Source organism: Monopterus albus, unplaced genomic scaffold, assembly GCF_001952655.1.
Source record: "Monopterus albus unplaced genomic scaffold, M_albus_1.0 scaffold23.1, whole genome shotgun sequence".
Classification (NCBI taxonomy): domain Eukaryota; kingdom Metazoa; phylum Chordata; class Actinopteri; order Synbranchiformes; family Synbranchidae; genus Monopterus; species Monopterus albus.
In genome coordinates this window covers 221,938-233,706 of record NW_018127903.1, presented here as the reverse complement: position 1 = coordinate 233,706, position 11,769 = coordinate 221,938, and the positions used below count along the sequence as shown (strand labels likewise).

The 11,769-nt window shown below is 40.4% G+C and overlaps 1 protein-coding gene across 2 annotated transcripts in view; it reads right to left on the bottom strand.

Moving 5' to 3' along the window:
• Positions 1–7,513: 7,513 nt before the first annotated feature.
• The window catches only part of ido1 (indoleamine 2,3-dioxygenase 1), a 9,722-nt gene continuing 5,466 nt past the window's right edge, over positions 7,514–11,769 (bottom strand). The window contains exons 1-10 of one of the 2 annotated variants that reach the window (XM_020594374.1): positions 10,902–11,189; positions 10,286–10,381; positions 10,084–10,203; positions 9,804–9,922; positions 9,439–9,453; positions 9,243–9,342; positions 8,976–9,093; positions 8,845–8,896; positions 8,592–8,740; positions 7,514–8,501 (exon numbers count right to left, since the gene is read on the bottom strand). In XM_020594374.1, coding sequence (XP_020450030.1) covers positions 8,113–8,501; positions 8,592–8,740; positions 8,845–8,896; positions 8,976–9,093; positions 9,243–9,342; positions 9,439–9,453; positions 9,804–9,922; positions 10,084–10,203; positions 10,286–10,381; positions 10,902–10,997 — 1,254 coding nt within the window. In that variant the 5' untranslated portion in view covers positions 10,998–11,189 and the 3' untranslated portion in view covers positions 7,514–8,112. Of the gene's footprint in view, positions 8,502–8,591; positions 8,741–8,844; positions 8,897–8,975; positions 9,094–9,242; positions 9,343–9,438; positions 9,454–9,803; positions 9,923–10,083; positions 10,204–10,285; positions 10,382–10,901; positions 11,190–11,769 lie in introns of those variants that run through there. The other variant, XM_020594375.1, reaches the window with a different exon arrangement.

Below are 11,769 nucleotides of genomic sequence, written 5' to 3'. Positions count from 1 at the left end.
GTTTATTCCACACATCATTTTACAAGATCAAGCTACAATCAATATCAAATACAGTTATATTCTTATCTACATAACCATAGGCGTGTACACAATGTAATTTTTCAGTTTGTTTCTCTTTTCAGATGCGGTTAACCACAACCTCCTGATCTCCGGGTGCAAATACGTCATGACTTCCTTATCTTCATCAGCAGATGCAGGGGGGTTGGAGGGTACACCCAGGGACCACGTGGAGGCCACGTGGGGACCGGAAACCGGAAGGCGGGACTAAGGACCGGAAGAACAATTCTGATTGGCTGAAAGGCGGGACTAAGGGGGCGGGGCCACCTGTCAAATTATGTTTGATGAAAGGTGGTACCTTTCTTGTGTGTCAGGTCTCTTCCTGAACTTCACCATCGCCCGCCCACAGAGCCAACACAGCACGCCCACCTGTCATCCCTCTTATACCCTCCCGCACCTGTTCCTCCCCCCATCCCACATTGGCCAGAACAGCGCGGCATTTCACAGAAAACAGCGGTAACCAATACAAGCATATTATTCGGACATTATGGCTGCACCCACTTAACACAGAACAGAACATGACTAAGGGGGCGGGGCCACCTGTCAAATTATGTTTGATGAAAGGTGGTACCTTTCTTCTGTGTGACCTGTAATGTTCTGTTTTGTTTACGTTTTCCAGTGAGCACATAGTGCTGTGTTTTGCAACCCTTTTCTTTCTTGTTTTTGTACGCCTGAATAACGGTCCTTGTCAATCTAGGTGCCAGCACACAGCTGGATAATTAGATGTCCCAGTATAGGATAGGGTCAGACCAGCGCCACTCAACCAGACCAGTGGAGCGCCACAATATTTAGTCATAATTTTCGTTGACAAAAGCAACACTAATTCACAGGCCCCTTTATCATGCAGTTTGTCTTTGCATGTTGTATGGAATACATGTGAGTGACATGGAGAGATGGACATTTCTTTTCCATGCAGGAGAACCCCAGGGAACTTCCTGTATTTTTGTAACCCAGATGAGAAGCTGTTGATAACATGAGTGTGTAGGCGCCAGCAGGAAAAGTGACATTAGCGACAACTCAGAGGAAGAGGAAGTCAATCAGATGAACAAGAGGGAGGAGTGGGAATAAACAAGAACTGCAAGTTAAAGTGAATGCAGAGCTGTGTCTGCACATGCATTCATGTGTGTTTATTTGGGCAAGGCATGTTTCTACAGTGACTTTGTGTGTGTGTGTGTGTGTGTGTGTGTGCGCGCGCGCGCGCGCGGGTGTGTGTGTGGAATCACACAATTGTCTGTTCTGCACCTGGTCAGGCCAGTAGTGAGTCAGCAGTGGTGAGAAGTTGAGCTGTATTCCCTGGCATATAGCTCAAAGTTGTGTTAACCTTTAAGACAAAAGGCTGTGATGTGTGCTAATCCTGTGGGGAATCCATCTGAGCGTCATGCATTCATCTGGCAGCCATCAAAATCTGATTCAAAATGTGTTGTTGAGGAAACCATTCAGAAACTCTCCCTGAACTAAAACGACATTTTGGCCCCTGCAAGTCTTAATGCAAAATATTACTCTATGACACTGAAGTCAAAGCTATTCTCATTTTTAATGGTGACTTTCACTTTTACTATAGCTCAGTTAGATAGATAATTAATGTGGGAGCTTTCCGCCTCATCATTCTGTGTACAAGGCGCGGTTCTGGCATGGGGGGGTTGAATTGGTATCAGCTAAATAATAGCTGCAAGGCGTAAAGATGCCATCTATACTTTATTGTGATACCAATCAGACAGCACACAGCTTGCCTGACCTATAGTGGCCATATAAGTGCATATACTGGATACTTAAAAACCTGAAAGGTTTGATTCATGTTGCCTAGTAACCAGTATGTCTGCCCGCTGATCATTAGAATCAAACTTTTTGTCACTAAATTGAGCTCCCCTTACATTGTTGAAAGTCCTGTGTTTTATGTACCAAGCCATCCACCCTAATCTTCCCTAAATGTAGACTTTGTGCCTCTATATACTATGTATACTAACCCCTGCCTTCGCTCATGTCATTCTGTAATTACTACAGTCACTAGAGGTCACCAAACTATAATACATAATATCCTGCTGGCACAAATGACATATAGAATCATTTTTACAGGACAGTATCTTTGTGTCATTGTTTATTCGGGGTGTTCTAAATGAAAATGGGGAAAAATGCTCCAGGTTTCCTTTCAGAGATCCTGAAAGCTATTAGTTGTGGCTAATAGCAGTCAATGTGGACATTAATGCACTGTTTGAGTTGCATCGGAGAGAGTTATGTGTATGTGGACCTCATTTCCGCAGCAGGAGATGATGCAGTGAGAAAAACTCTGATGGTTACTGGATGTATGTGTAAGATAATGTTCCTAAACAGGCCACAGAGATTACAGTCAGGCATTCACCTCAGCTACAGTGTAATGGTGTCATTCTCCACTTTATAGTCTACTTTATAGAAGCAAATGTTAGTGTACTGTACTGTATATCAAGATATCCCTCAGGGGCGTATTATAATAACCAAGAAAGGTGTTGATATTGTTTATAGGTTAATGTGAGTAAAAAGCTGGATCCGATAACATTAACTTACACATGACTACTAAAACATATCCCTCTGTCACAGCTTGGCAAGGGTGAAGCTTCATTTGAGGCTCAGACAAACCTTGGAGTGCATTTTTGCATGGAACCAGGGCTGTGAATTGTCACTGTTTTCAATGTAGGCACATTCAGGGTAACAAGCTTCAGAGTTAATGTGTTACAGCAACTCAAACCTACTATATTCTCATACATATGGAGATCTCAGTATTGTTTTAAGACCAACTTGGAAAATCCCAAACCTGTCCTTTAATATGAGAAATAGTCTTACTCATCACTACTGTTAACATCTCTCCTAATTTCTTATAAACTTCACAGCTTTTTTATGTTCCATAAGTCACAAAGTAAAGTTTAATGAAGATAAGCCTGACAGTGTGAAAAATCTGAACTTCACAGATCTGATAATGCATTCAAATATTTATTGTTCTTGAATTCACTCTCTGGCCAGCAGCCACTAGAAAGCAAGAACCAATGAAAACATGAAGTAGATCGCTGAGGGAACACTTTGTTCTAACATTATTGATTTTAATCATTAACCTTATCAAAGCACATTTCACGATGTACATGAAAGAGAACAATTAGAAATGTCTGTTGCACAAGTGTATTTATTTGAAAGGTTTGATCTTTCCCCATAACTGAAATAAGGACAGGTCAAATAAGCTGGGCTGGAGGTTATTATGGCAGAGACAACAAGTGTTGTGTAAGACAAAAAAAAATCCTAGAAACTACAATAAAGCAGTTTATTTCATTTTCATTTAACATTTTAAGCAGTTTAGCTAAAGGGGTGGCAAAGTCATTTGGTTGACTTTCCTCCAAAGTTAAATATCTCATACAGTATTGGTGGATCCTCTGACTTTTAGCGCCACATTTAAGTGAAATATCTCAAACTGGTAGCATTTAGCTCAGACACTGATGTTGAACTGGAATTAACTGGTTTGATGTATTTTTATTATTTGTAAACCTTTTATGGGAAACAATTTATTATTTGTATATTTTAAAAGTGACATATTTTAAAAGTGTCTTGCTTTAAGACTGTCTTTGTTAGCACTTTAGCATGCCGATGTAGCATTTAGCTTAAAGCACAAGTACACATGAAGTACGACCTCACATCAGGCTGTAGATGCTATTCCTGTTTAAAACTTTTGTCTTTGTGTCTAATGAAACTTCACAGTTCCTTTTAGGGGGAGACACAGCATAATGTATTATCTCTCTCGTGGGGGAAATGTCACAAGTTTTCCCTGAAAGAATAATGAACAATGGCTGCAATGTGACGTGTGCTTTCCTGTCAAGTCAGTGACGTTATCTGGGCTGGCTCATCATGGCAATAACAGTAATTCTACACCTGAAAAAACAGCTTTTCAAGCTGGCTGTGAACATGTCTTCTTCTTTTTCTTTTTTTCATGTGGGCATTCCATTTCACTTGAGTCACTGCAGAGGAAGTGATAAAGTTGCTGTAAGATGACTACATCAAATGCCTTTAACCTGCTCTATCAGACCACACAAGTGATGTTCAAATCAAAGTTGTGGTTAAGAAATGATCTGAAAGAATGTGTGGATGAACAATGCCCTTGATGTCATATTTAATGGTGACTAGTAGGCAGAAGTCTGAAAATGTACAACAACACAGTGGATGTTGCCTACATTTGTGTATATATAGGGATGCTTCTATGGAAACCTTCCTAATGGATGTATGATCAGAACAGTGATTCACATCAATCTGGAGGTAATCATGGCATTAGGAGATTTTTTATGAGCACTATAGATTAGTAAACTCCTTACTCCTGGGGTGAGCTGTCACATCTTGAGTGTAATTATTTATTTCAAACCATTAAACTGATGTTCTATGGGGGGGAGGAATCCAGGTAACAACTAGTGTGCCTTAAAACTACAAGTGTTTAGTCTAAATGTCTAAGCATCATATTCATCTCAAGTGTATGTATAGTATTTAGAGAAAGACAAACAAAAGTAAATATCAAGCTATAAATAACTATCATTTAAAGACAAATTCTGGACATAATGGTGAAAAAACCGATTACAGCCTATTATTAAGATAAACAGACCCCAGGTTGAACATACTTTACCTGAGGGCATCTCTAAAGTAATCAGCAAGTTATGACAACATATCTGTCCTGTGGGTGTGTAAACATAGACGTCTGATAAACATAGTGAAAACAAATTATTATAAAGTGGGAGAACACCCAGTATCACCTCCTGTCCTGCACTTACTGCACATAATTCCCAGCTACGCCCATCATGTCTGCGTCAAAGACAACCAATCCCTAGCAGCTGCCAATGAAGCTGCTCAATCACAGGGTGAGAAAAGGTCCTGGTTTTGTTTGGCTTGAGGTAAGCAGAAGCATCATAAATTTAATTTGAAAATAACTGAATCCAGGATATCCTGTGGTTAACCACCAAGGCACAGATATCCGATTGTCTATCCAAACTGGGAGCCCACGCCTGTAATCCTGTCGGCTCTGATAGATGGAATATGGATGTTCGAATAGGTTTCATGAAAACAAGAGTGACTCCAGATGCCCATTGCCATGAGGAAAATCACTTGTTTAGCTCACTGAATTGATTTTTGAGAGTATTTGCTTGACAAATTTGTATTCAGAACATTTGTAACAGATTTTTTTTTAGAGCTAAAGCACTACAACATAATTACTGTATAATGATGACACCTTATACACTTTTATTTTGCAGTACCTATCACAACATTGTGATCCCAGTACAAATGATGTGGTTTCCTACGCTGAAACCAACCTCTGTTGTAATACAAGGTGAAACTTCAGCAGGCCCAACCCAAACTACACAATGAAGACATCCTTAGAGATGGCTTGTGTTTACTGCAGGGTTGTCAGGGAGTCCTCCATAGCCAGGCAATAAGGAAGGGGATTATTTGCTTTGGCTGTGGAACAAGGCTCTAATCACATCACCGTGACATGTGAACAAACTGTTTGTCCTCAGCACCACCCAGCTCTCTCCATCCCTGTGTAGTTTCTGTTCACCTTTCACCTCTTCACCTTGGGTCTTCCTGTCATTTTATATGAACTGTTGCACAACATGTCAGAGTGAACGGGTCGCACTGAGTAAAAGCATGAATGACTACTACCCAGTGATGGCTCAGACAAGTTTTATGTATTTGTTGTACATCAGTATGAATTAATGGCTTAAGATATGTTTTATGCACACTCCAGACAACCTTTAAAATGTCTCTCATACTAAAACCTGGACCCTCTGATTTGCTCTTCAGTTATCTTCCCAGCATGTGAAAAGTAGCACAAGATAAAGCAGATTGTTCAAATTAGAGGGAAATTGTCATGTAATTGCCAAAAAGTTTTGTTCTATCAGATTTTTTTCAAGGCTGTTGTTGTAATGAAACACCAGTGAAGATGAGCCAAGAAAGGTGAAGATAAACACAGTGTGAGCCATTCATGGCACAATCCATCCCTTCATTGCTCTGGGTTTTCCATACTCTGGCCAGGAAGTATAGTTCAGCATGTGAGGGCTGGATGTGGGCTGCAAGAGGATGGCAGGAGTGCTGAGGTAACCACCCTGAGAGTGATGCGTCTCTGCATTGCTTTGTCCATTGTGCTTTGACATGACAACCCCATTGTGAGGCAGTACAAACCGCAAAACAGAATTAAGATACAACAAAGGATGATTGTTTTCTGAGCTACAAAGATCAGGTTCCAGCCTGTCGATGCTTTAGTAAGGAGGGTTTTAACTAGTGTGTGTTTTAACACATCTTCAAATAACTGTAACTGATAATGAGTGCATGATTTCATCTCTCTTAACTTTAGAGATTCTCTGGGTCCAATCTTTGGACAGTTACTCAGTTTCAAACGGAAAGCTCTCTGTACTATGAAGGGGTGGCCATAGTGTTGGTTTAGGGCATCCAATGCTTGTGTGTATGCTTCATCGTCACTCCTATAGAATGTTCCTTCTAGTACCCCAAGTGCTTCTCCACTTAGATATTTTTTCAAATAAAATAACCTATGAGCTGAGTTTGTGCAGCTGGTTTCAATTAAGGCCTTAAAACAGGTGCGCCATTCAGTAAACGTGAGTGGATCGCCTGTAAACGTGAATGGCTCTGGGACTGGAAGTCTGGTTACTGCCAGTGACTCCTTTAATACTTGAGCCAGGGACATCTCATCAGGTCTCAGCTCAGGTTTACCTTCAGGGCAGACTGGCGTAAACCCGTCTTGGGAATCCTGGGCATATGGAATGCTGTGGTGCTGCTTTGAGAGCTGACTTGTTAACGAAATGTGTGTTTCCTCCTCATCCATTATTGCAGGACGCAGTTTTGATTCCTTTTCAGCATACACCTTATATTCAGCCTCCATGACTTCAAGATCCCTTTGGTCTTCCAACATTTTTAATCTCTCTTGCTGTTTTAGCACTTCCTTTCTCTGTTCAGAGATTTCCCTTTCCCTGTGTGCACCGACAAACTAATCGCTAATTGCAAATGCAACACAGCTGAGGTGCAAATCCTGCAGGTCGAGAGAACAGAGGAGAGAAAAGAAAGAGGCAGGTAGGGTCGAGCAGACCTGACAGAACTAAGAACTAACATTTAACAAATTATAGTTCTTAAAGTCATGACAGTTCTTCATCTTCTTTCTAACATTATCTTTTCATCCTCCAAGTGTCTCCCAAACCAAGCAGCTACTTCAACATGAAAATGTGACATTCATCATAGTGTGTGGTTTGTCTGTTCTTGTCTCTGTAAAAAAAAACACACACACACACAAAGCGGCCTCAATGATAGCAGAACCATGCCTAGGTAGATAAAAAAAAGCTAATTCTAAGATAAAGAAGATCCAACAAGTCTTTTTTTCTAGTAATTACACTTTAATGAAAATACAGTTATGCATACTTATAGCTCATTCCTTATAGATCTTACAGACTGTACCTTCAAAAGCAAACTGTGAAATGTTCCCTTGGTGGGAATTTTAATGCTGCCCTTTAGTGCCATGCCATGGTTTCACAAGGTATTGCAGTGCCTTTGTTTTTTTTTTCCACAGCTGGAAACTCAACTCAATTATTATTCATTTTACTTTTTAAGCAGTACCAGTAACCTTAGTGGATGCTTTCAAAAAACACCCACTGTTGCCACATTTAATCTTAATCTCACAACCGCTCTCTCCAAGAGGGTGTAGTATTGACCTACTGGAGGTTGTCTAATGTCTAAATGGTCTGTAGATGTGGTGTGGGTCTGGAACAAATGTCTGATGGGGTTTTTTTTTCTCATTCCGGTTCAGATTAAAGAAGGAACTGGTGGAAAGAAAGCATTAATGGTTTGATTATGGTTTGGAATGAATGAAGCTGAGGTTTGTTTACAGACACAACAAAACTACATGTAAGACAAATAACAGAGGCCTCGCTTTCTCATTCTGCCAAAAGGCATCCTTTTAATGCAAGAGAAAATAGTGTGTTTCAGGTATGTCAGGGGTGATTTACTGCCTGTTTATGTGATGATGACACTCAGTTGTGTCGTCTCATTGATGACAGTTCATATCAGATTCATGCTTGTCTCAGGCAGGAAGGCATCTTTTGTTTGGTCCCTGACAGTTTTTAGGAATATCATGATGTTGGAGCCACTGGTGCCCTTCTCCTCCAGTGCTATGGGTGCTCTATTGATCAACTCCCCTTCTAAGCCCTGTCTCTGGTTACGGAGCCGTCGTGCATGAGCAGCAGGTACAGTGACGAAGCGGCTGACGGCAGTGATGTGGTAGTTGCGCAAAGCCAGCAGTTTTGTGACACAGAGATGAAAGGCCTGGTTCAGCTGCTCACTGGGATGCTGCTGAACAAAACTCCTTAGGGAGGGCTGTAATGAGATGTCCTGGATCAGTTGCCTGTGAGCAGGTAGCATGTAGCCCCTCATGCGTGTTAGAAAGGCACCTAAAAAGACAGTATCATCAGAGTGAGTTCATTTTATCCCTCCGCAGCATTGATGTTATCATTGAAAGCACAAAAATGTAGCCATCATACCACTTTTTTCATCATGCTTGACACCCAGAAGTTCATCAAAGCAGTGCAGGAGGCTGCTCTGTGCAGCACTCCCACCTGAATATTGCATCGGTTCTGTTTGGACCCCTTCATAGATTAACCCCTTTGGCATACAGGGGTTGTCCCTCCACCTATGCATGTGAACATGGACACATAGTTGCATTTCAAAAGCACGTTCCGCTGTACAAATTAAGGACTAATGCATCAAATGACAATGAAAAAGATATGACTGTACCCAGATAGATAGATCCTCAAAACGCCATAGAAGAACAAAGGATCTGCATGCACTTAAAAAAAAATTGCATCCATCAAAATACTTAATAGGATAAATACTGATATATTTATGTTCTGTGTCTGAATGACTACTTTGTATCAGTTTGAATGTATCTGTCATGTCCTGTATAGACTGGCCAATGTCCTCCAGAGCTCTGGCCACAGCCTCAGTGTCACCACACCTGACACCATTGATCACAGTGGGGATGCTCTGCAACACAGGTACACAGTGGCTTTGTCTTAAATTTCCTTTGAAAGTTACCATAAAACAACAACTATATCAAACTATAGCTATAACTATAACCCTCTGAATGTTTTTTAAATAAGCACATAATGACTTATGTGTCAGCATATCTTCACCCTCAGTGCAGGAGCCGCTGCCAGCTCCACCAGCAGATTGACAATGAAGAAACCTTGGCCACCATCTCCACCTGGAAAATTGAACAGCAGCTCCAGATTCCTGTGTGATGCAAGCAAACCAATAGCTTTTGCATACATAAAAATATTATGGTATATTATATGTTGAATATCAAAATTTAAAAGAAAACATACTCACTCCAAGTCAAAAGGCCTGGCACATGAGATATACAAATGGACATGAAAAGCAAACAGGGCAAATTAATATAATGCAATAATAATAATAATATAATAATAATAATCACCTTTATTTGGCCAAGTATGTTACACACAAGGAATTTGTTTCCAGTACAGAACTGAGGCAACCATCTGGGGCACCAACTCACACCAATGGTTCTAACCATCAGGGGCAACTTGGGGGGTTCAATGTCTTGCTCAAGGACATTTCGACATGTGGACTGCAGGCACCGTGATTAGAACCTCCAACCGCTCTACCCACTGAACCACAGTCGCCCCCAATAATATACACATATACAACCTCAAACCATTTGCAGAAGCTCTTACCCTTCTGGATCCTTCTTTTTCCAGTTAGCTAACACTACATCGTTGTGGGTGAGAATTGGAGGAAGTCCTAAGCGCTGTGACACCTCCCAGTATGGAACAGACAGGTTACGTGGCAGGATCTTACAGGAAGATTATTAAAAAAGAGTAAGTATTTATACATGTTTAAGCTGTATTCTGTAGAACTTCTTAAAGCAGTGACTGGGCTTGGGGGCAGTGCAGTAGGCTGCCTTGTGCAGCACTCTCACATGTATATTGCATAAACTGGCAGATACAGAATTACCTCAGCTGGGTTGTCCTCTCCCTCCTGCCAGACGTAGCCCATGGTCATCATGCCGAGAGCCAGGCGGGCCAGCCGTAGCTCCTTGTGTTTCTTCAGAAAACTGCTGCTCAGCAGTGGCATCTGGATGCAGTTAGTAACAACACTGAACCATGGCTCCATAAACATCATGAACTGTCCTTGCTAGTTTATGGGTCCTACTTACCTTGTTAATATGAGCACGCAGCTTGTGAGAGTGCACAAGCTCTGGGAGTTGCCAGGTAATATCCATCCATGGCTGGTAGTAAGGTGGAAGCTCTTCCTTTGAAAGTGAATTTGCAGTATAGTGTGCTTGTCAAAAAGTTGATAATCATGGCAAAAGGACGAACAGAAAAATATTTTTGCACTGAATTTTACAGTTTGTGAGCCAAAATTAGCATTTTGTTTTATGTTGTTGCATGTACAGTGCCCTTGGATTTGGAGAAGGGTTTGACTAAATTTCAAGGTAATTTCCTTGCTAATACTTAAATAAGATACCTCATACTTAAAGTAAATGTGCATTCGAACCCGGGGCGCAGCGGCAAGTAAATGTAAAAGAAAAACAAATGTGTCTATGTAACTGTCTAAGGGACTAAACAGTGATGTCGACTTATTACCTTCAGTTTATTTAACTTGTTTCAAGTTCAGTTAATTGAGTTAGATTTACATTTTCAAAACTTATACAACTATTTTATCTTCATTCATAACTTCAACTGAAGATTAGTTTACTCACATTTTAAAGTCAGCAGAAAAATGTATATCTCTAAGGTGAATCAGCTTGAAAGGATTTACAGAGCACCTACCAGAGGCTCAGGAAGGATGAAGCCGAGCTCTTCAGAAACATGATATGGGTACAGAGAAAAGAGACCTTTGGAATCTGTCTCAGCAGCAGCCATCATGAAAGTAACACAGACATAGTGACAGCAACAATCCTTTGACTTTATAGTTCAAGAAGCTCCAGCCTGATGGACTTTAATGCTGTCGTCATCAGTGTTTATCTCTTACACAGCTTAGCCCTATCTTCTGCTGTTGCACAATTCCAAATAAAGTGTGGCAGACCACCTCTGCTTCACTCTGTGAAAGCATTCAAACTAAGAAACTATATTACTCTAAAGTATTAGAGGATAATAAAAATAATATGAAAGGTACTTGGAAGATATTAAATAAATTGATTAGAAACAGTACCAGCAGGAGTAATTATCCCCCATATTTTATGAACAATGATACACCGGTCAACAGATTTGAGGATGTAGTTGAGAAGTTTAATAGGTTTTTTGTGAATGTGGGTCCTAGCTTAGCAAGTACCATTTGTAAAGACGTCAATACAAATAACAATACAATTGAAAGAAATATGTGTTCTATGTTTCTTAAGCCAATTGTTGAAAAGGAAATTATAGATATAGTGAACAAATGTGGTAATAAATAATCCAGTGATAGTGATGGTATCAGTATAACAATGGTTAAATGGGCAATCGAGGTGATATGCAAACCATTAACCCATGTTTTTAACATGTCGTTTCGACTTGGTCAGTTCCCCAATAATATGAAAATAGCAAAGGTTATTCCACTGTATAAATCTGGGGATAAGCACAACTTCACAAATTATAGACCGGTTTCTCTGTTGTCACAGTTTTCAAAAATTCTGGAAAAACTCTTTAATAACAGATTAGA